Here is a 24,767-nt window from a genome sequence, read left to right as displayed (position 1 = left end):
GCCAAACTCTAGGGCTGAGCTTCGAAGTCCCACACGCGCAATTTGCACACGTCATTGACACAAATCCGCATGCGGCACCTCAATGCGGATTCTGCGCAGAAAACATGCCAAGAATTGATGTCAATAGTCTTTTCCGCAATAAGGACTTCAGAATCTGCTGGCGGAAAAATCTGCAGCATAAGAACCTACATTGCAGAAAAAAGTAACTGACGCCAATTCTTTGCACGGCGCCCTCCCATAATCCACAAGGTCCAAATCCTCGCACGTATCTGCAGCCACATTCGCAGCGGGCGGAGTTCTGCTGCAGATCAACGTAGGAAAAAAATCCTATGTGGATCTAACAGCCCGTGAGAAAGAGGCCCGGCCTGCCTAGCTGTGCGCTGCAGGACTAGACGGACTTTGTGCGGTTTTATGTGACCTAAAAAGTTTTGGAACTTTTCTAATAACTTTTCTTCCAATTTCTTGCCCTTTTCAAGGGCTCTGCTTGCTGTCACTGAATATCTTACAGACCTAATATTTATCACAGCTGATCATTTCTATTTACTCTGGACTCCAGGCTGATACATTTTACCTGCACTGATACATTGTAACAAACCAGATTTGCCCCACTGCTACTGGATACAATTGTAACAAACCCTCAGCTGAGGGATATTCTTGGTCTTTTCTGATCACTCATGCTTGGTGTTCAGTCACCTGTAACCCAAACCCATAGTTCCAGTTTGCAAAGTTACAGCACTGCAATGGTTAAGCCCTAAAGATTGGCGCCTGGGTTGCGATTGTAAGCTCTTAAGGCCAGAGCTGTGCCGCCTATTATCATGAAGGGAATTACTGCGCAAGATATAAGCAGTACATGTAAGGGACACCTATATACTGTATGAGACCAGTGCTATGTACAGATGGGGAGGGCACAGGAACCACAAGTCCCAGCCTGACAACGATTCACTCTTCTGTTACAGAAAAAACTTCTGGCGTCGATGATGATGTTCAGAAATCTGACATCTCGTCCAGCAGCGGGGGAGTCATTGAGAAGGAATCACTGGGTCCTCTCCTTTTAGAGGTATGTGAATCCCCTGTGTATCTGTAAAGTGTCTGTACAGAGATGTAGCAGAGCTGAGTTTGTCATTTGGTTCCACTCATGGCAATATTGTAATGTGTATTCTGTAAGACACTTAGGAGACCTGCAGTATATTATACAGGATATGACCCAGGATAAGCAACCTACTGTATGTACATACTGACTGCACTAGCAGAATAGTGAGCGCAGCTCTGGAGTATAATACAGCCTGTAACTCAGGATCAGTACAGGATAAGTAATGTATGTACACAGTGTCTCCCCCAGCAGAATAGTAAGTGCAGCTCTGCAGTATAATACAGGATGAGTAATGTATGTACACAGGGACTCCACCAGCAGAATAGTGAGTGCAGCTCTGGAGTATAATACAGGATGTAACTCAGGAGCAGTACAGGATAAGTAATGCATGTACACAGTGACTCCACCAGCAGAATAGTGAGTGCAGCTCTGGAGTATAATACAGGATGTAACTCAGGAGCAGTACAGGATAAGTAATGCATGTACACAGTGACTCCACAAGCAGAATAGTGAGTGCAGCTCTGGAGTATAATACAGGGTGTAACTCAGGATCAGTACAGGATAAGTAATGTATGTACACAGTGACTCCACCAGCAGAATAGTGAGTGCAGCTCTGGAGTATAATACAGAGTGTAATCCAGGATCAGTACAGGATAAGTAATGTATGTACACAGTGACTCCACCAGCAGAATAGTGAGTGCAGCTCTGCAGTATAATACAGGATGTAACTCAGGATCAGTATAAGTAATGTATGTACACAGTGACTCCACCAGCAGAATAGTGAGTGCAGCTCTGGAGTATAACACAGGATGTAACTAGGGATCAGTACAGGATAAGTAATGTATGTACACAGTGACTCCACCAGCAGAATAGTGAGTGCAGCTCTGGAGTATAATACAGAGTGTAATCCAGGATCAGTACAGGATAAGTAATGTATGTACACAGTGACTCCACCAGCAGAACAGTGAGTGCAGCTCTGGAGTATAATACAGCCTGTAACTCAGGATCAGTACAGGATAAGTAATGTATGTACACAGTGTCTCCCCCAGCAGAATAGTGAGTGCAGCTCTGCAGTATAATACAGGATGAGTAATGTATGTACACAGGGACTCCACCAGCAGAATAGTGAGTGCAGCTCTGGAGTATAATACACATGTAACTCAGGAGCAGTACAGGATAAGTAATGTATGTACTCAGTGACTCCACCAGCAGAATAGTGAGTGCAGCTCTGGAGTATAATACAGGATGTAACTCAGGAGCCGTACAGGATAAGTAATGTATGTACACAGTGACTCCACCTACAGAATAGTGAGTGCAGCTCTAGGGTATAATACAGGATGTAACTCAGGATCAGTACAGAATAAGTAATGTATGTACACAGTGACTCCAGCAGCAGAATAGTGAGTGCAGCTCTGGAGTATAATACAGGATGTAACTCAGGATCAGTACAGGATAAGTAATGTATGTACACAGTGACTCCACCAGCAGAATAGTGAGTACAGCTCTGGACTATAATACAGGATATAACTCAGGAGCAGTACAGGATAAGTAATGTATGTACACAGTGTCTCCACCAGCAGAATAGTGAGTGCAGCTCTGGAGTATAATACAGGGTGTAACCCAGGATCAGTACAGGATAAGTAATGTATGTACACAGTGACTCCACCAGCAGAATAGTGAGTGCAGCTCTGGAGTATAATACAGGATCAATACAGGATAAGTAATGTATGTACACAGACTCCACCAGCAGAATAGTGAGTGCAGCTCTGGAGTATAATACAGGATGTAACTCTGGATCAGTGCAGGATAAGTAATGTATGTACACAGTGACTCCACCAGCAGAATAGTGAGTGCAGCTCTGGAGTATAATACAGGATGTAACTCAGGATCAGTACAGGATAAGTAATGTATGTACACAGTGACTCCACCAGCAGAATAGTGAGTGCAGCTCTGCAGTATAATACAGGATGTAACTCAGGATCAGTATAAGTAATGTATGTACACAGTGACTCCACCAGCAGAATAGTGAGTGCAGCTCTGGAGTATAATACAGGATGTAACTCAGGATCAGTACAGGATAAGTAATGTATGTACACAGTGACTCCACCAGCAGAATAATGAGTGCAGCTCTGGAGTATAATACAGGATAAGTAATGTATGTACCATATAATGTAACATCTGTGTAACGTATCTTAGATCTATTTGTTATTACTCTGTACAGTATCGGAAAGATGCATTCTCTTACTGCCTGGAAACAGTCAGCGAAGTGCTGATGACTGGTCCATTATAACCGATCCATTCTTAGGACATACTTTGAGTACCTAATGATGTAATGCTGGTTGGTTGGGCTATGAATTAATAATGCAGGTATTAGGTGTAATTATGTTAATCGAAGTAATTAAATATTCATCTGTTCCTGAGTATTCGGTGTCTTTGTTACTGATTATAGTTCTCCTGATTGTAAAAAAAATTAATGATAATAGAAAAGTTATAATAAGCTATATGGGCAGCAGCTGGCCTACTTGGTGATGGTTTCCATATATTCATGTGATGTCCCTTGTACTGATCTCATCATAGGGCACAAGCAGTACAGAGTGAAGAGGCAGGAAGCAATGGTCCCTTTTCCCTTATATGACATTACTGTGTATGGGTACATGTGTTGCCTGCTCACTGACTGTTTCCCGTATAGATCAGATGCGGACCCCTGTGTGTGACTATAGATTTGAACTTTGGGATCCCTAATTTCCCTTGCTCATGTCTCTTTGTACTGGAAGTTCATATATGTAGCTGAAGGACGTATATAATCCATTGCCTTGTTACTTTGTATCACTACTCAGTCTTGATCCAGTGCAGAATAAAGGTTGCTTAGCAACAAGCATCGTCACAGAGTCACTAACGGCCACGTTTACGGTGACTGACACATCTCTTCCTGTCTTTGTCTTTCTGTCATGCCGTTGGCATATTCTGCTATACGATGATCCGGGTATTGATTGCCAGTCTACTTCATCATGCCCGGGGGCAGTAAGTCCACTCCCTGGACACACTCAATCTGTTGATCATAATTTAGTACTGAGCAACATGTTGTATTGCATGGCGGGAGATGTAGGATGTAGGTTTTTTTGCTCTACAACTCCACATGTCCTGCAGAGGCACCTAACCAGCAGGGGGCGGTAGTGAGGTACAAGGTTCTGCATCTGGCACCAGGTTCATGCTGCCAAAATCACAGGAAGCTTGAACCAGCAACAGGTATGTACACTGCGCCCATGTAGGTCTTATTCTGAAATGCAGCGCCATTTCAGAACGCAGTCGGAAATGAGCTCTGAATCATGGGGCGACATCGCTACGGCATCTTCCTGCCTGCGGCAGCTCTCTCCGAGTTCTATGTTAATACTTAGTGGGGCTCCTTTGGCCCTAAAGACATCAGATACTCTCCGTTACTTACTTTCTATCATCTGATACACTTCAGCAGGTATTTCCCTCCATTCATCCTGCAAATGTCTGTCGAGTTCTCTCTGTATCAGTCTACAGAGGTGCAAGCAGTGTCTTCATTGGACAGTTGAGCAATGGAAGAACGATCTATGGAGTGATGAATAACACTACTCCATCTCCAGATCAGATGGATGTACCTGGGTGTGGGGGATCCTGGGGAACGTCTTCTGCCGGAATGTGTTGTGCCAATAGTTAAGTACAGGGAAGGTTCTGTTGTGGTCTGGGGATGTTTTACATGACATGGTCTCGGTTGGTTGTAGAGGCAAGAACCATGAACCCGAAGGCGTACCTTGCCATTCTGTACAATAATGTGCTGCTGACATTGTGGCGATACTCTGGGAATGGTCGGCCATACTTCCAGCAAGACAACGCGCCTCGTCACAAATCCAACACTGTTTTACATTAGTCTGAGGATATGGATGTTCTACGATTGGACTGCCTGCTGATCCCCAACCTGAACCCTACTGTACATCTTTGGGATGAACTGGAACATTGGGTCAGGAAATATGAACAGCGTTCATCTTCTTTGAGAGAATTCACCAGACATTTGCAGGATGAATGGAGGAAAATACCAGCTAAAGTGATGTAATTAGAGCCAAATAAGCCCCACTAAGCATTATCATATGGAAATAAATACTGACTTTCCGTGTCCAATTACTTTTGGCAAGATAGTGTAGGAGAGAGATCAGTCAATTAATAAATATATAGCGAGAGCCAGGTAGATATGGAATAGATGATAGAGAGATAGATATGAGAGGGAGATATGAGACAAAGAGAGATATGACAGAGATATAGAGCGAGATAGATCTATATGAGATAGAGATAGATAGATATGAGGTAGATAGATAGATAGATAGATAGATAGATAGATAGGAGATAGATAGAGGGATAGATAGATAGATATGAGAGAGAGAGATATGAGATAGATAGATATGAAATAGATAGATAGATAGATATGAAATAGATAGATATGAGATAGATAGATAGATATGAGATAGATAGATAGATAGATAGATATGAGATGGATAGATATGAGATGGATAGATGGATAGATAGATATGAGATGGATGGATAGAGAGATAGATATGAGATGGATGGATAGAGAGATAGATATGAGATAGAGAGATAGATATTGGATGTGAGATGGATGGATGGATGTGAGATGGATGGATGGATGTGAGATGGATGGATGGATATGAGATGGATAGATGGATATGAGATGGATGGATAGATATTGGATGGATGGATAGATATGAGATAGAGAGATAGATATGAGATAGAGAGATAGATGATGGATGGATAGATATGAGATTATGAGATAGAGAGATAGATATGAGATAGAGAGATAGATATTGGATGGATGGATATGAGATGGATGGATGGATATGAGATGGATAGATAGATAGATAGATAGATAGGAGATAGATATGAGATGGATAGATGGATAGATATGAGATGGATATGAGATGGATGGATAGAGCGATAGATATGAGATAGAGAGATAGATATTGGATGTGAGATGGATGGATATGAGATGGATGGATAGATATTGGATGGATGGATGGATGGATATGAGATGGATGGATGGATATGAGATGGATGGATAGATATGAGATGGATGGATAGAGAGATAGATATGAGATAGATAGATTTTTACAGATTCAGCTCCCGTTCGCATAGTCTTAATGTCTTTGTGGCGTGGGAAATAAAACAATGTGTTAGGTGCAAGAAGGAAATATCTGTAGATATAGAAGGAAGCCAGCAGGTGCCGGCGGACGGCTAATAGGAAATCAGCCATTGACTGGTGAGCCCTTCCAATATGCTGCAGTTTCCGGTGTGACTGACCTTGTGCCTCCTACCATGATACTGAAAACGTCTTCAGCCTTCTAATATACTTCATGCTCCAATTTTTCACATTTTTCAAAATCTCTGATTGCTGCGAGTGAGTGGAAACATTCCAGTCTGTGAACCCTTTGTGACCTAACAGCGCTAACCATTTAGGGTTTGCTAGAGTTGGAGCGAGTGTAGACCATCCTCTGAACTCCAGATGGATACATTTTACCTGCACTGATACATTGTAACAAGCAGTACATAGATTTCACATTTGTGCGTGTAAACAATCACCTGAAAGACTGAATAGATGCCATGGATTTATTTCCATTAGCCCCTCGGCACTAGAGGGCATACCTGCACATCCTGCAGTGGATTTTGTATGGAATGGGCCTGCGAGCCAAGTTCGCTCTATACATGGCAGGTGCCGGCTGTCTTTAGCAGCTACCTGGAATAACCATGATCAGCGTTCACGCTGACCATGGCTGTTAACTAGAGATGAGCGAGCATGCTCGGTCAGGGAAATTACTCGAGCGAACATCGGCATTTTCAAGTAACTTCCGGGTGAGTTAGGGAGTTCCCCCGTGCTCTCCCCCGCTGGCCCCCAAATCTTTTCCGACGAGCAGGCAGTTACTTGAAAATGCCGATGCTCGTTTGAGTAATTTCCCTAACCGAGCATGCTCGCTAATCTCAACTGTTAACCCTTTAAAGCCTCAATCAGTGTTTGGGGGTCCAAAAAAACCCCACCTGAAATAAGTAAAAAGTGGACAGAGTTTCCGTATGGAAAGACGACGGACATGCGTGTGGACTTAATGGTAGGCTGCTGCCATCCTGGTGACACTATCAAGCAATACAATATAGAAGATAAAAAAACAGAACCGAGGACCAACTCCAAAACGGAGAGATGACGTGATGATGATGATGATGATGATGATGAGTGGAATGGCTTTATTAGTATCCAGCTGGTGACACATTTTGAGGTATTCGACCTCCTCAAATAACTGGAATCCAACACTGGGAAGGAATCGGCTAAATGAGGCTTATATAAGCTAAGCTCTAACTCCCCATTGGTGGTCAGAGGGGAGGAAAGCCGCGCAGCCGGCAACCTACGGAGACCTCTTTTTGGTCACCCCGTTTCCAAGAAGACATTTAGTGAAAAGCAGTCAAAAAGTCTTCTGTGCACTGGAATGGTACCAATGGAAACCACGGGGCGTCCTGCATAAAGCAAGCCTCACACAGCGCCATCGACTGGAAGGGTTAAAATGAGCGCTCCATCTTGGATGGGGAGTTGATACAGAATTGGCCTGGATGCCACATCAAATCTGTGCGGCATCACGTGAATTCGATGCCAGACCCACTGTTTGGGCATAGCCTCAGTACTGTATGACGGCACTACGTGTTGATTGTTGAACCCGACACCTTGGCTGCCAAGTGGTCCCAAGAGCTTGCACTCTTTCCTAGCTTCTGCCAGACACGGTGTGGCACTACTGATCGGCGGCACATGGAGACGGCTCCAGCAGACGAGCCTTGTGGTTTGTGTCTCCCGCCAGCACATTATTACACATGTAAATCTTCCCCGCAGCTCTTAAAAGCAGGATAATTGGAGCGGGATCAAATAATGGAGTCACTGAAGCAGCTCTTCACATCTCTAATTGCCAGCAGTCAACAGTAAGGTGTGTTATCAAATAGCTGCCAGGCAGAGCCATGCCACTCAGGGATGGCACAGGAGATGCTGGCTTAAAGTGACATGACACCATCCAGCTGGCAGTGTAAAGGGGTTGTCAGAGATCTGAAGAAACAGCGCCACACCTGTCCGCAAGTTGTGTGTGGTACATCAACTCATAGGAGGTTAGCTGCAGTACCAGGGGCAACCTGTGGACAAGTGTGGCACTCTATCTGGAAGAAAGCAGCTATGTTTATCTAATATTGGACTACACATCTTTGTTGCCTTTTAGTCTTAAAGGGCAACTTAACTTTTTACAAACTTCTGAATGCCATAGTGGCATGTCAGAAGTTTTGATCGGTGGGGTCCTAGTGCGGAGACCCTCACAGATTGAAGAGGCAGTGGGACTGCCAACTTTTTCACCAAAAAGTAGCAGTCAGGGTAAAAAGGGGCAGTGTTTGGGGGTGCTTAGGGCGTCGCTTATTAGTAATAGCGCCCCCTCTCAGTGGTCCCAATAGTAATAGTACCTCCTTTAGTAGCTCTAATAGTAATAGTGCCCCATTTTGTGGTGCCAGTAATGAAAGTGTCCTCTTTAGTGACCCCAGTAATAATAGTGCCCCCTTACATGGCCCCAATAATAGTACTCTCTCTAATGGCCCCAGTAATAATAGTGCCCCCTTTAATGGTCCCAGTGATAACAGTGTCCCCTTTTGTGACCCCAGTAATAATAGTTCTTTCTGCCCTGCGACCACGCAAAGTTGCCAAGTCCACACAGCATGACTCTTTTCAGCTGGCAGTGTGCATGCGCTCTTCCATTGATCTCTATTGCAGAGATGAAGAATAGCACCACCTACTGGTCAGTTATTATGAAAAGTACTAAGATAATAGCGCCGCAATATTCTTAGTATTTAGGAAAAGTAAATAAATATTAGAATGACGCCAACTAGAGGTCAGTTATCACGAAGAGTAGTGATGGCACCACACCGCGGTCAGTGATTATAGGCAGTAATGAGATAATTGCACTACAAAGTGCTCAGTTAGTTCCAATAGTAATAAAATAATAGTGCCATCAAGTACTAAATAATTGGTGAAAAAATCCATAACAGAATAGTACCACCTAGTAGTTGGACTTAATGAAGAATAATGATGAAATAGCACCACCTAGTGGTCAGTGATTGTGAAGAGTGATAAATAATATCACCATGAAGCGCTAAATTCTGAAAAATCAATAAAAGAATGGTGACACCTAGTGGTCAGTTATTATGAAGAATACTCAAGTAATACCACTCCCTAGTGGTCACTGGTTATGAGGGGTAATAAAATAACAGTGCCTCAACATGCTAAAATAATACCGCCATGAAGTGCTAAATAAATATGAAAAATCTATAATACAGTCGTCATTAATTATGCAGAATAATGACAGAATAGCACCACCTAGTGGTCAGTGACTATGAAGAGTAGTAAAATAATAGTGCACAATGTTTTTAGTAATTGTGAAAAATTATAACACGGTGGTACCACTTAATTACTATTAAGACTAATTACAGTATTGCACCACCTAGTGGTCGGTGATTATAAAGACTAATAACAGTAGTGCACCACCTAGTGGTCGGTGATTATAAAGACTAATAACAGTAGTGCACCACCTAGTGGTCGGTGATTATAAAGACTAATAACAGTAGTGCACCACCTAGTGGCCGGTGATTATGAAGACATATAACAGTATTGCACCACCTAGTGGTCGTTGATTATAAAGACTAATATTAGTAGTGCACCACCTAGTGGTCGGTGATTATAAAGACTAATAACAGTAGTGCACCACCTAGTGGCCGGTGATTATGAAGACATATAACAGTATTGCACCACCTAGTGGTCGTTGATTATAAAGACTAATATTAGTAGTGCACCACCTAGTGGTTGGTGATTATGAAACACAATAAAATAATAGCGCAAAGCAATTTTGAAAACTAAATGATGAAGTGGCGCCACCTAGAGAGATAGTAGTAGGCGGTGGATCAGGGTAGTGCGCCTCCTGCTGGCAGGTACTCTACATACAGAGTCAGCCTCCTCTCCCTTAGCTGACCTAGGCCTGTGGTCTGCAACCTGGGGCTCTTCGGTGGGTGGGAACTACATGTTCCAGCATGCCCTGCCTGCTGCCCTGAAGGCTGGGGATCACTGATCTGGAGCATCTTCTTGAGGTCGGATTCCCGTTAGCTCCTTCCCTCCAGTCTCATTAAGCTATAGTACTGATGCCTTCTGGGAGATGGCGGTTTACGGTGCGGAACAGCAGCTCATTAATGGCGCCATTATTATGAAGCAAAATGTAACAAGGCAACGAAACAAAGTTACAAAGCCGCAGCGAAGGCGATTGTCATCACAGCACATCATCTACATAGACCGCGCCGACAACTCTGCGGGGAGGAAGCGTTATACGGAGACCCAATCTGTCACTAATTACTTGTACTAAGTTGTGTCAGCTGACAGTATCACACATGATGGGATTAGATACACGGCTCAGCAGACAGTATCACACATGATGGGATTAGATACACAGCTCAGCAGACAGTATCACACATGATGGGATTAGATACACAGCTCAGCAGACAGTATCACACATGATGGGATTAGATACACAGCTCAGCAGACAGTATCACACATGATGGGATTAGATACACAGCTGAGCAGATAGTATCACATAGGATGGGCTTGGATACACGGCTTAGCAGGCAGTATCATACATGATGGGATTAGGTACATGGCTCAGCAGACTGTATCACACATGATGGGATTAGATACACAACTCAGCAGACATATCACACATGATAGGATTAGATAAACGGCTCAGCAGACAGTATCACACATGATGGGATTAGATACATGGCTCAGCAGACTGTATCACACATGATGGGATTAGATACACAGCTCAGCAGACAGTATCACATATGATAGGATTAGATACATGGCTCAGCAGACAGTATCACACAGGATAGGATTAGATACACGGCTCAGCAGACAGTATCACACATGATGGGATTAGATACGCAGTTCAGCAGACTGTATCACACATGATGGGATTAGATACACAGCTGAGCAGATAGTATCACATAGGATGGGCTTGGATACACAGCTGAGCAGATAGTATCACACATGATGGGATTAGATACACAGCTCAGCAGACAGTATCACATATCATTGGATTAGATACACAGCTCAGCAGACAGTATCACATATGATGGGATTAGATACACAGTTCAGCAGACTGTATCGCACATGATGGGATTAGATACACGGCTCAGCAGACTGTAGCACACATGATGGGATTAGATATACGGCTAAGCAGACTGTATTACATATGATGGGATTAGATACACAGCTCAGCACACAGTATCACATATGATGGGATTAGATACACGGCTAATCAGACTGTATCACACATGATGGGATTAGATACACAGCTCAGCAGACTGTATCACACATGATGGGATTAGATACACGGCTAATCAGACTGTATCGCACATGATGGGATTAGATACACGGCTCAGCAGACTGTAGCACTCATAATCCAGATGCTGTAGATGTCAGTACAGGGTGGACGGGGTTAATGGTCTGACGCTGCACTATTCCCTTATGAATGGCAGTGTGCAGGCAGTAGATCTGGAGTTAACAGTATAATACCCCGATCCCGCCTCCATTCTTCCCCACCTATTCAGTAGACATCAGTGTGGCAGGGATGGGGTTAACTGTATAGCACTCTGGCCCAGACTGCACTGCTTCCCTGCCAGGGTCTGTGTGCAGGCAGTAGATATCACTATGGCAGCAACAGGGTTAATTCTATAACATTCCTTCCTAGCCCGCACTTATCCACTGTGCCAGGCTGTGTGCAGGGAATGGATATCCGTACAGCAAAGGATAGGGTTAACTGTATAATGTCCGGGCCGCAGTGATTCCCTGTGTGCAGGCAGTAGATACCAGTACAGCAGGGATAGGGTTAACTGTATAATATCCGGGCCGCAGTGATTCCCTGTGTGCAGGCAATAGATACTACTACAGCAGGGATAGGGTTAACTGTATAATATCCGGGCCCGGGCCACAGTGATTCTCTATGTGCAGGCGGTAGATACCACTACAGCAGGGATAGGGTTAACTGTATAATATCCAGGCCCGGGCCACAGTGATTCCCTGTTTGCAGGCAGTAGGTATCACTACAGCAGGGATAGGGTTAACTGTATAATATCCGGGCCGCAGTGATTCCCTGTGTGCAGGCAGTAGGTATCACTACAGCAGGGATAGGGTTAACTGTATAATATCCGGGCCGCAGTGATTCCCTGTGTGCAGGCAGTAGATACCACTACAGCAGGGATAGGGTTAACTGTATAATATCCGGGCCGCAGTGATTCCCTGTGTGCAGGCAATAGATACTACTACAGCAGGGATAGGGTTAACTGTATAATATCCGGGCCCGGGCCACAGTGATTCTCTATGTGCAGGCGGTAGATACCACTACAGCAGGGATAGGGTTAACTGTATAATATCCAGGCCCGGGCCACAGTGATTCCCTGTTTGCAGGCAGTAGGTATCACTACAGCAGGGATAGGGTTAACTGTATAATATCCGGGCCGCAGTGATTCCCTGTGTGCAGGCAGTAGGTATCACTACAGCAGGGATAGGGTTAACTGTATAATATCCGGGCCGCAGTGATTCCCTGTGTGCAGGCAGTAGATACCACTACAGCAGGGACGGGGTTAACTGTATAATATCCGGGCCGCAGTGATTCCCTGTGTGCAGGCAGTAGATACCACTACAGCAGGGACGGGGTTAACTGTATAATATCCAGGCCCGGGCCGCAGTGATTCCCTGTTTGCAGGCAGTAGGTATCACTACAGCAGGGACAGGGTTAACTGTATAATATCCGGGCCGCAGTTATTCCCTGTGTGCAGGCAGTAGATACCACTACAGCAGGGACGGGGTTAACTGTATAATATCCGGGCCGCAGTGATTCCCTGTGTGCAGGCAGCAGATACCACTACAGCAGGGACGGGGTTAACTGTATAATATCCAGGCCCGGGCCACAGTGATTCCCTGTTTGCAGGCAGTAGGTATCACTACAGCAGGGATAGGGTTAACTGTATAATATGCGGGCCGCAGTGATTCCCTGTGTGCAGGCAGTAGGTATCACTACAGCAGGGATAGGGTTAACTGTATAATATCCGGGCCGCAGTGATTCCCTGTGTGCAGGCAGTAGATACCACTACAGCAGGGGCAGGGTTAACTGTATAATATCCGGGCCGCAGTTATTCCCTGTGTGCAGGCAGTAGATACCACTACAGCAGGGACGGGGTTAACTGTATAATATCCGGGCCGCAGTGATTCCCTGTGTGCAGGCAGTAGATACCACTACAGCAGGGACGGGGTTAACTGTATAATATCCAGGCCCGGGCCGCAGTGATTCCCTGTTTGCAGGCAGTAGGTATCACTACAGCAGGGACAGGGTTAACTGTATAATATCCGGGCCGCAGTTATTCCCTGTGTGCAGGCAGTAGATACCACTACAGCAGGGACGGGGTTAACTGTATAATATCCGGGCCGCAGTGATTCCCTGTGTGCAGGCAGCAGATACCACTACAGCAGGGACGGGGTTAACTGTATAATATCCAGGCCCGGGCCACAGTGATTCCCTGTTTGCAGGCAGTAGGTATCACTACAGCAGGGATAGGGTTAACTGTATAATATGCGGGCCGCAGTGATTCCCTGTGTGCAGGCAGTAGGTATCACTACAGCAGGGATAGGGTTAACTGTATAATATCCGGGCTGCAGTGATTCCCTGTGTGCAGGCAGTAGATACCACTACAGCAGGGGCAGGGTTAACTGTATAATATCCGGGCCGCAGTGTTTTTCTGTGTGCAGGCAGTAGGTATCACTACAGCAGGGACGGGGTTAACTGTATAATATCCGGGCCGCAGTGATTCCCTGTGTGCAGGCAGTAGGTATCACTACAGCAGGGATAGGGTTAACTGTATAATATCCGGGCCGCAGTGATTCCCTGTGTGCAGGCAGTAGATACCATTACAGCAGGGATAGGGTTAACTGTATAATATCCGGGCCGCTGTGATTCCTTGTATGCAGGCAGTAGATACCACTACAGCAGGGACAGGGTTAACTGTATAATATCCGGGCCCGTGCTGCTGTGATTCCCTGTGTGCAGGCAGTAGATACCACTACAGCAATGATAGGGTTAACTGTATAATCCCCGGGCCGCAGTGATTCCCTGTGTGCAGGCAGTAGATACCACTACAGCAATGATAGGGTTAACTGTATAATCCCCGGGCCGCAGTGATTCCCTGTGTGCAGGCAATAGATACTACTACAGCAGGGATAGGGTTAACTGTATAATATCCGGGCCCGGGCCACAGTGATTCTCTATGTGCAGGCGGTAGATACCACTACAGCAGGGATAGGGTTAACTGTATAATATCCAGGCCCGGGCCACAGTGATTCCCTGTTTGCAGGCAGTAGGTATCACTACAGCAGGGATAGGGTTAACTGTATAATATCCGGGCCGCAGTGATTCCCTGTGTGCAGGCAGTAGGTATCACTACAGCAGGGATAGGGTTAACTGTATAATATCCGGGCCGCAGTGATTCCCTGTGTGCAGGCAGTAGATACCACTACAGCAGGGACGGGGTTAACTGTATAATATCCGGGCCGCAGTGATTCCCTGTGTGCAGGCAGTAGATACCACTACAGCAGGGACGGGGTTAACTGTATAATATCCAGGCCCGGGCCGCAGTGATTCCCTGTTTGCAGGCAGTAGGTATCACTACAGCAGGGACAGGGTTAACTGTATAATATCCGGGCCGCAGTTATTCCCTGTGTGCAGGCAGTAGATACCACTACAGCAGGGACGGGGTTAACTGTATAATATCCGGGCCGCAGTGATTCCCTGTGTGCAGGCAGCAGATACCACTACAGCAGGGACGGGGTTAACTGTATAATATCCAGGCCCGGGCCACAGTGATTCCCTGTTTGCAGGCAGTAGGTATCACTACAGCAGGGATAGGGTTAACTGTATAATATGCGGGCCGCAGTGATTCCCTGTGTGCAGGCAGTAGGTATCACTACAGCAGGGATAGGGTTAACTGTATAATATCCGGGCCGCAGTGATTCCCTGTGTGCAGGCAGTAGATACCACTACAGCAGGGGCAGGGTTAACTGTATAATATCCGGGCCGCAGTTATTCCCTGTGTGCAGGCAGTAGATACCACTACAGCAGGGACGGGGTTAACTGTATAATATCCGGGCCGCAGTGATTCCCTGTGTGCAGGCAGTAGATACCACTACAGCAGGGACGGGGTTAACTGTATAATATCCAGGCCCGGGCCGCAGTGATTCCCTGTTTGCAGGCAGTAGGTATCACTACAGCAGGGATAGGGTTAACTGTATAATATCCGGGCTGCAGTGATTCCCTGTGTGCAGGCAGTAGATACCACTACAGCAGGGGCAGGGTTAACTGTATAATATCCGGGCCGCAGTGTTTTTCTGTGTGCAGGCAGTAGGTATCACTACAGCAGGGACGGGGTTAACTGTATAATATCCGGGCCGCAGTGATTCCCTGTGTGCAGGCAGTAGGTATCACTACAGCAGGGATAGGGTTAACTGTATAATATCCGGGCCGCAGTGATTCCCTGTGTGCAGGCAGTAGATACCATTACAGCAGGGATAGGGTTAACTGTATAATATCCGGGCCGCTGTGATTCCTTGTATGCAGGCAGTAGATACCACTACAGCAGGGACAGGGTTAACTGTATAATATCCGGGCCCGTGCTGCTGTGATTCCCTGTGTGCAGGCAGTAGATACCACTACAGCAATGATAGGGTTAACTGTATATTCCCCGGGCCGCAGTGATTCCCTGTGTGCAGGCAGTAGATACCACTACAGCAATGATAGGGTTAACTGTATAATCCCCGGGCCGCAGTGATTCCCTGTGTGCAGGCAGTAGGTATCCCTACAGCAGGGATAGGGTTAACTGTATAATATCCGGGCCGCAGTGATTCCCTGTGTGCAGGCAGTAGATACCACTACAGCAATGATAGGGTTAACTGTATAATATCCGGGACGCAGTGATTCCCTGTGTGCAGGCAGTAGGTATCACTACAGCAGGGATAGGGTTAACTGTATAATATCCGGGACGCAGTGATTCCCTGTGTGCAGGCAGTAGATACCACTACAGCAGGGACGGGGTTAACTGTATAATATCCGGGCCGCAGGGATTCCCTGTGTGCAGGCAGTAGGTATCACTACAGCAGGGATAGGGTTAACTGTATAATATCCGGGCCGCAGGGATTCCCTGTGTGCAGGCAGTAGATACCACTACAGCAGGGACAGGGTTAACTGTATAATATCCGGGCCGCAGTGATTCCCTGTGTGCAGGCAGTAGATACCACTACAGCAGGGATAGGGTTAACTGTATAATATCCGGGCTGCAGTGATTCCCTGTGTGCAGGCAGTAGATACCACTACAGCAGGGATAGGGTTAACTGTATAATATCCGGGCCGCAGTGATTCCCTGTGTGCAGGCAGTCGGTATCAGTACAGCAGGGATAGGGTTAACTGTATAATATCCGTCCTGCAGTGATTCCCTGTGTGCAGGCAGTAGATACCAGTACAGCAGGGACGGGGTTAACTGTATAATATCCGCGCCGCAGGGATTCCCTGTGTGCAGGCAGTCGGTATCACTACAGCAGGGATAGGGTTAACTGTATAATATCCGGGCCGCAGGGATTCCCTGTGTGCAGGCAGTCGGTATCACTACAGCAGGGATAGGGTTAACTGTATAATATCCGGGCCGCTGTGATTCCCTGTGTGCAGGCAGTCGGTATCAGTACAGCAGGGATAGGGTTAACTGTATAATATCCGGGACGCAGTGATTCCCTGTGTGCAGGCAGTCGATATCAGTACAGCAGGGATAGGGTTAACTGTATAATATCCGGGCCGCAGTGATTCCCTGTGTGCAGGCAGTAGATACCACTACAGCAGGGATAGGGTTAACTGTATAATATCCGGCCCGCAGTGATTCCCTGTGTGCAGGCAGTCGGTATCACTACAGCAGGGATAGGGTTAACTGTATAATATCCGGGCCGCAGGGATTCCCTGTGTGCAGGCAGTATATATCACTACAGCAGGGATAGGGTTAACTGTATAATATCCGGGCCGCAGTGATTCCCTGTGTGCAGGCAGTAGATATCACTACAGCAGGGACGGGGTTAACTGTATAATATCCGTCCCGCAGTGATTCCCTGTGTGCAGGCAGTAGATACCACTACAGCAGGGATAGGGTTAACTGTATAATATCCGGGCCGCAGGGATTCCCTGTGTGCAGGCAGTATATATCACTACAGCAGGGATAGGGTTAACTGTATAATATCTGGGCCGCAGGGATTCCCTGTGTGCAGGCAGTCGGTATCACTACAGCAGGGATAGGGTTAACTGTATAATATCCGGGCCGCAGGGATTCCCTGTGTGCAGGCAGTCGGTATCAGTACAGCAGGGATAGGGTTAACTGTATAATATCCGGGCCGCAGGGATTCCCTGTGTGCAGGCAGTAGGTACCACTACAGCAGGGATAGGGTTAACTGTATAATCCCCGGGCCGCAGGGATTCCCTGTGTGTAGACAGTATATATCACTACAGCAGGGACGGGGTTAACTGTATAATATCCGGGCCGCAGTGATTCCCTGTGTGCAGGCAGTAGATACCACTACAACAGGGATAGGGTTAACTGTATAATCCCCGGGCCGCAGTGATTCCCTGTGTGCAGGCAGTAGATACCACTACAGCAGGGATAGGGTTAACTGTATAATATCCGGGCCGCAGGGATTCCCTGTGTGCAGGCAGTATATATCACTACAGCAGGGATAGGGTTAACTGTATAATATCCGGGCCGCAGGGATTCCCTGTGTGCAGGCAGTAGATACCACTACAGCAGGGATAGGGTTAACTGTATAATATCCGGGCCGCAGGGATTCCCTGTGTGCAGGCAGTCGGTATCAGTACAGCAGGGATAGGGTTAACTGTATAATATCCGGGCCGCAGGGATTCCCTGTGTGCAGGCAGTAGATACCACTACAGCAGGGATAGGGTTAACTGTATAATATCCGGGCCGCAGGGATTCCCTGTGTGCAGGCAGTAGATACCACTACAGCAGGGATAGGGTTAACTGTATAATCTCCGGGCCGCACTTCTCCCCTGCGAGCGGCTGTGCGCAGGGAGTGGATGTCGGAGCTCTCAGCGCGGTTTCCGTATTCGCGGTCCTGGTGGTGGCACTTGTTAATAATTACCGCGGTACATTAGATGCTGTTGTATTAGGCCGGCGGCCAGACAAAGAGCGAGCGCCGCTGATCGCAGGCCGTTCCCAGCCATGACATAACAAGGATGGATGCTGGCAGCGCAACAACCATCGGACGGACGGAACAGCTGTGCGTGCGACGTCACGCGGCCGGCCTTAACCCCTGCCTGACTGATCCAGGCCTCGGTTGTGTGGGAAAGCTGGGTGGCAACTAATATGGCCGCCTTCACAATTTCGCAAGTGTTGTCATGTGGTTGTCCGTGGCCGACCCTGTATAACAGCACATGAAGGGCAGATCTGCCTCGGAAAGCTGGGTGACACAGATGTGTAAACTCTAATCATGGCCTTACTGGTTGCCACCCAGCTTTCCCAGAAGCTGCCCCTCCGATCCGTTAGTCGCGGACCCTGTTTTTAGTTGGCTGCAGCTAGTTTTTATCGACCTAATGCACACTATTTACTACTTCTCTGACTTGGGCAGTTCTAATCACATGAGCAGCTCTAGCCAATTGGAGAGCAGATAAAGTGCATGGGTAGTCTAACATTAGCCTTACACTGTGGGGATTAGGTAGTTAGAAATCGTGGCAGCCATCTTGGATGGCCAAAAACAGGACCTGGATCGGAGGGAAGGTATTATACCCTTCCTCCTCCAGCCTGGGACAGAATTTTCTCCCCAAACTGGAGGGTTGCTTTAAGTGTCTGGAATGTGTTCACTGACAGCAAGCAGGGATCTTGGAAATAGTGAATGGAAACTATACGTTTATTACAGATCCGCAAAAATTTTTTTTTTATAACACAACAATTAAAGGGGTCGTCTGAAAAAAGTAAGACATCACGAAGTACAAGCGCCCGGATATATCCAGCAGTCCAACCTGTGCTACCGCCGCTCCGTTCATTCCTAGACGCGCCAAACCCCACTTCTAATAAATGGTGAGAGTCCCAGCGGTTGGGCCCTCGCCGATTAGCCAGGGACCCCTATCCTGCGGACAGCGGATGACTTGCTTTTGTTGGACAACCCTTTAAAGGGGGTTTCCAAGGAAAGTGCTATCCTCATCAATAGTTGATAGTCTTGGGTCCGCCTCTCAGGACCGCGACCGATCAGCTGATTCAGCGCCTGCTGACAGTGCCACGAATGGTCGAAACAGAAGCCGCTGCTCCGACCCCTATGTAGTGGCCGGTGCTTGTAACTGCAAGCACAGCTGTTATAAATTTTAATGAGACCTCGGCCTGCAGGGTCGGAGCATCTGGTTGTACTCCGACCCCTGCGTATTTGCGGCGCTGTCCGCGGGCCCCTGATCAGCCGGGGTCCTGAGCGCAGACCCAAGCCGGTCAACTATAGACAAGTCATCAATAGCCTTTTTCCTGGAAACCCCTTGAAGCCACTTTATTTGCTCCCCTTTAGGGTATATATATATATAACTTCTATGTGGATAGAACTACAAGTTTATGTGACTTTTACGCCTTTTTATCTGCTTCAGGCTCTGGACGGGTTTTTCTTCGTCGTCAACCAGGAGGGCCGGATTGTCTTCGTCTCCGAAAATGTGACTAATTATCTGGGCTACAAGCAGGAGGAGCTGATGAAGGACAGCATCTACAGCATCCTACATGTGGGCGACCACGAGCAGTTCGTTAAAAACCTGCTGCCCAAGTCTTTAGGTAAGAAGCCCCCCCAGGCACAGTGGTCACTCTGATGCCACTGAGGTACACAGGATGCATCTCCCCCTTCTGTGCATGTAGAGGTGTGGTAGTCACTCAGACAGGAAGTTGGTAGTCACTCAGACAGGAAGTTGGTAGTCACTCAGACAGGAAGTTGGTGATTGCACCCTGCAGAATATACAAGGGAGGGAGGGGTCGCTTCAAGAAGAGAGGTATACACAGCTCCTGTGAGAGTATATAGCACTGATGATGCTGTGCGCACACACATACGGCAGTGGAGTTCCCCTTTAAGAGTAATGTACATGGAGGTGGATGGAGGCCTGGAGAGTCCCATGTTTGGCATAAACTTTCTGGATAGGTTTCTGTTATTTATGGCGGCTGTCATGATCCCGACCAATGAATGACGGCGGCGTGTGACATTTCTGGCCGTGGAGTGCGGTTTGTCACAGCGTTCTCCGCAGCCGCTCAGCCTCCACATACAAGCCGTCTGCAAAAGAAGATCTAGTGAACCTTCATCATGGTTGTCATCTGTATATCTGCACGGAAAAGACCGCTTCATTAGACCCCGGCCCTCTCACAATTGCGCTTCCCTGTACAGAAATTCTCCCCGGAGTGCAGAATAGAACCATGTGACAAGGTTTCGGTGGATCAGCTTCAGTGTGACTCCACATCAGATGGGGAAACCCCGCGATCTGAGCGACCGCTAATGAGGCCGGTCATCGGTGCTAGACTAGCCGTGGCGTCACTGCCAACCGCGGGGGGCTTTCTCATGTAACGGTGTGGCGAGTATACAGAGAATGGTGCGATCGAGGAAAACATCCAGTGAAAGGGGTCAGAGGAGGATGTCAAGAATCATTCTGACCAACAGGCGCTGCACAGTCAGCCAAATACAACGTTGGAGCTCCAACTAACGTGTCCGAACACACAACTCCTGCTTCCTTCGCACGGATGGGTGTAACAGCAATGGACGACCAGTTCCAGCGCCATTGTGTCTAAGAGAAACAGAAAGGAGAGACTCCAGCGGGCAAAAGAGGCCAACAATTGTATCACTGAGCAGCGGAAAAACATCCCCTGGTCAGATGGATCCAGATCTCTGTTGCCCCGTGCTGATGGGAGTCAGAATTTAGTACCAGCAGCATGAATCGCTGACCCCTTCCTGTCAGCTGGTGAGAACATGTCAGCACCTCCATCTAATCTGCAAGCAGCTTCCTGTCCGCAGGGGCCGATATTCCTGCAGGACGATTTCATCACATAGTGGAATCTACACCGCTGTACTTCTGAAGGCCAAAGGAGTCCAACGCTCTACTAGATGGGGGTCTCTAATAAATTGTCCATCGTCTGTCTCATTTACCTGTCCATCCATCTGCATTTACCAGACCCCCCTGCCTCCGGATTATAAGGAGCAGACGCTTTTCTGCAAGATTTTATCTGCGTCTTATAGTCCCACAGACCCGGTATATACAGCGCCTTCCTGAATATGTCCGCCTGTCTTATAGTAGACGGTTATTAACGCCTTTCCTCTTGTGTTCTTTATAGTCAACGGAGCCCCCTGGTCCCAAGAAGCCAACAGGCGGAATAGCCATACGTTAAACTGTAGAATGCTGATCCGGCCCCCAGATGACGCAGCGGCAGATAACCAAGAGGCGCGGCAGCAGTACGAAGAGATGCAGTGTTTTACTGTGTCCCAACCCAAATCCTTCAAGGAGGAAGGAGAAGGTAAGGACTAGCTGAGCGTCTTATACGCTGGGCCTCATTATCTGAAGTGTCTAACAGCAGAATGTCCTTGTGGCCCACAGCAGCCAATCAGAGCGCAGATTTTATAAATCGAGGCTGAGCTCTAATTGATTGCTATGGGCAACAAAGACAGGTTTTTTTCTTGGTCCGTTTTAGTAAATGAGGCCCAATGTGCTTACAGCTGCATTCTCATGGGATCTAGAACCCTGTTTGAGGGTTCCGTCTGAAAACCGCATCGAGATGGAACCCTGGATGGCTCCATATGCAGCTATTAGTGAAGTGGAGACCAGGCTGTAGGATTTGGTCTCCGTTTCAGTAGGTTTCCATTTGATTCTGCCATTTTGGCTAGACATGATCCCAGGTATTCTGCATGTTTCTTCTGGGTCTGTATGATTTGGCATCTGATCCGTGTGAAGGGGGGTTGGTCTGATGAGTTGTGGTCTGGACCCCCGTCTGTCAGCTGTCTGAATTGGTTGCATTGCTCGGTGAACACAGCTGTCTCTTGACAGCATAACAGGCACAGCTTAGTTTAGGGGGTCTGGTCTGGAGTTTGTATTAGTTTAGGGGTCTGTTATAGTTTAGGGGGTCTGGTCTGGAGTTTATATTAGCTTAGAGGGTCTGGTCTGGGGTCTGTATTGCTAAAGTAGTTCTGTTTTGGGGTCTGTATTACTTTAGGGGGTTTGGGGTTTATATTAGCTTAGAGGGTTTGTTCTGGGGGTCTGCATTAGTTTAGGGGGTCTGCATTAGTTTAGGGGGTCTGGTCTGGAATTTATATTAGCTTAGAGGGTCTGGTCTGGGGTCTGTATTGCTTAAATCGGTCTGTTCTGGGGTCTGTATTACTTTAGGGGGTTTATATTAGCTTAGAGGGTCTGTTCTAGGGTCTGCATTAGTTTAGGGGGTCTGGTCTGGAGTTTGTTAGCTTAGAGGGTCTCGTCTGAGTTCTGTATTGCTTAAGTGGGTCTATTAGTTTAGGGGGTCTAGTCTGGAGTTTATATTAGCTTAGAGGGTCTGGTCTGGGGTCTGTATTGCTAAAGTAGTTCTGTTTTGGGGTCTGTATTACTTTAGGGGGTTGGGGGTTTATATTAGCTTAGAGGGTTTGTTCTGGGGGTCTGCATTAGTTTAGGGGGTCTGGTCTGGAATTTATATTAGCTTAGAGGGTCTGGTCTGGGGTCTGTATTGCTTAAGTAGTTCTGATCTGGGGTCTGTATTACTTTAGGGGGTCTGGGGTTTATATTAGCTCAGCAGGTCTGTATTACCTAAGTAGGTCTAGTCTGTAAGAATGGGCGGGCCCCCTTATTAGTATCTCTTTGTTGTCCTTTCTCATAGTTGGCACAAGCAGAATACCGGTGGACTGGGCTCCGTATTAATGGTATATTTCTGAGCGGTGGTCATGTGCATTATACATCCAGTATGAGAATATGCAGGCCACAGAAGTGAGCGGTTACTCAGGGTCACATGTTACGTAACAGTAACCCATTACAGAGGAGAACTGCTAGCCTGGCACAATGTCGGACAGCAACTTATGTGACGCCCCCTAGCCACCTGCTCCCCGCCATGCTGACCATTAGGACTGCGGAAACAATTAGTAGAAGTAATGGCAGAATAATTACAAGCTGCGGACTCGCCGCTTATTAATGCAAGTTAGAGGACCTCACTGGCTCTTCCATGGGGCCTGCTGTTGCATAAGTCATCACACCCCCAGATTTTGGAGATCCATACAGGCTAGTGTATCAGAACGCCGTCTTATGGGAAGTATTTTCAGTTTTAGCTTATTATGGTCACCTTTACAATCAAGGACATAGCTATAGGGGTGCAGGGGTAGCTATAGGGGTCTGTGTGTCAGTCTTCTCTGTGGTTCTAGCATTAGATTCATAAATCAGAGGGTTTAGGATGAGCAAAGCTAGATGAATCTAGGGATTATCTAACCAGTGCATTTCTAATTTCTTACCCTATAAGGGGGACTTCAGGCTTCCCACCCATGACTATATGTCATTTTTGGCAGCCTGTACCTCCTCTATGGTGCAGATGACTACTGAACTATAGCTTCTGGGGTATAAGACATATGGGGGCACATGAAATGCTGTACAGCAATACAGCCCCCCAATGTGCTGCCTTACCTGTTATGTGAGACCGAACACTCTATGGGGACAGGTCCAATAACCAGCATCAGGGTGTTAATAGTCATGCTATACCCTGCTGATGGCAGTTTAGGCTTACACAACCCATCACACGGTATAAATGTGTCTCTTTGTTGGGAAAGGGACTGAGAGGGAAGTGGAAAATGAACATAAAGACTCCTGTGTATAGGGAAGTCATGGATGTATGGAGCCATACTCCAGCTGATGGGTGGGCGGTATGTATAAATGTATAGAGGACACACTTGGAGCAAGTCACAAGGAAGACATGAAGAGGCATATAGTCTGATTTTTAATGCACTCATTTTTTCTCTTCTTTACTTAAATGGATAATAAATGGATGGATGTCTCTGGAGGAACCCAGTTTTGCTTCTTCCCTTTCCCCTCCTCTTTCATTTCTTCTTCCTTTCCTTTACATTCCTATTCACTTTCCTTACTTCTTCTCTTTTCTCTTTCCCTTTCCCCTTCCCCTTGCTCTTTCCATTGTCCTTCTCCCTTGATTTCCTCTCTTTTCTCTCTCCCCTTTCCCCTTTCTCCTTTCCCCTTTCCCCTTTCTCCTTTCCCCTTTCCCCTTTCCCCTTTCCCCTTTCCCCTTTCCCCTTTCCCCTTTCCCCTTTCCCCTTTCCCCTTTCCCCTTTCCCCTTTCCCATCCACCTCTTCATTTGGCTCCCCCTTGAAGTCAATGGAAGCCGTCCGACCCGCCGTCCGACCCACCGCCCTTCCGCAATGATATTGCGGAAAGGTTGCGGATTCCGCGTCATCAACTATGAATCAAAAGCAGAGATTAAAAAAAAAAAATCTTCACTGCGCGTGCCGATGGAGTTGATTAC

General features: G+C 47.0%; 1 protein-coding gene across 9 annotated transcripts in view; it reads left to right on the top strand.

Moving 5' to 3' along the window:
* NCOA1 (nuclear receptor coactivator 1) overlaps nt 1-24,767 on the top strand; it is a 559,390-nt gene that overhangs the window by 473,802 nt on the left and 60,821 nt on the right. For all 9 annotated transcript variants that reach the window (XM_066594793.1, XM_066594827.1, XM_066594821.1 and 6 more), the window contains exons 4-6: nt 957-1,057; nt 19,891-20,068; nt 21,605-21,784. In XM_066594793.1, coding sequence (XP_066450890.1) covers nt 957-1,057; nt 19,891-20,068; nt 21,605-21,784 — 459 coding nt within the window. The remainder of the gene's footprint in view (nt 1-956; nt 1,058-19,890; nt 20,069-21,604; nt 21,785-24,767) is intronic.

The sequence above is a fragment of the Eleutherodactylus coqui genome, chromosome 1 (genome assembly GCF_035609145.1).
Source record: "Eleutherodactylus coqui strain aEleCoq1 chromosome 1, aEleCoq1.hap1, whole genome shotgun sequence".
Classification (NCBI taxonomy): Eukaryota; Metazoa; Chordata; class Amphibia; order Anura; family Eleutherodactylidae; genus Eleutherodactylus; species Eleutherodactylus coqui.
This window is presented reverse-complemented; position numbering and strand designations above follow the sequence as displayed.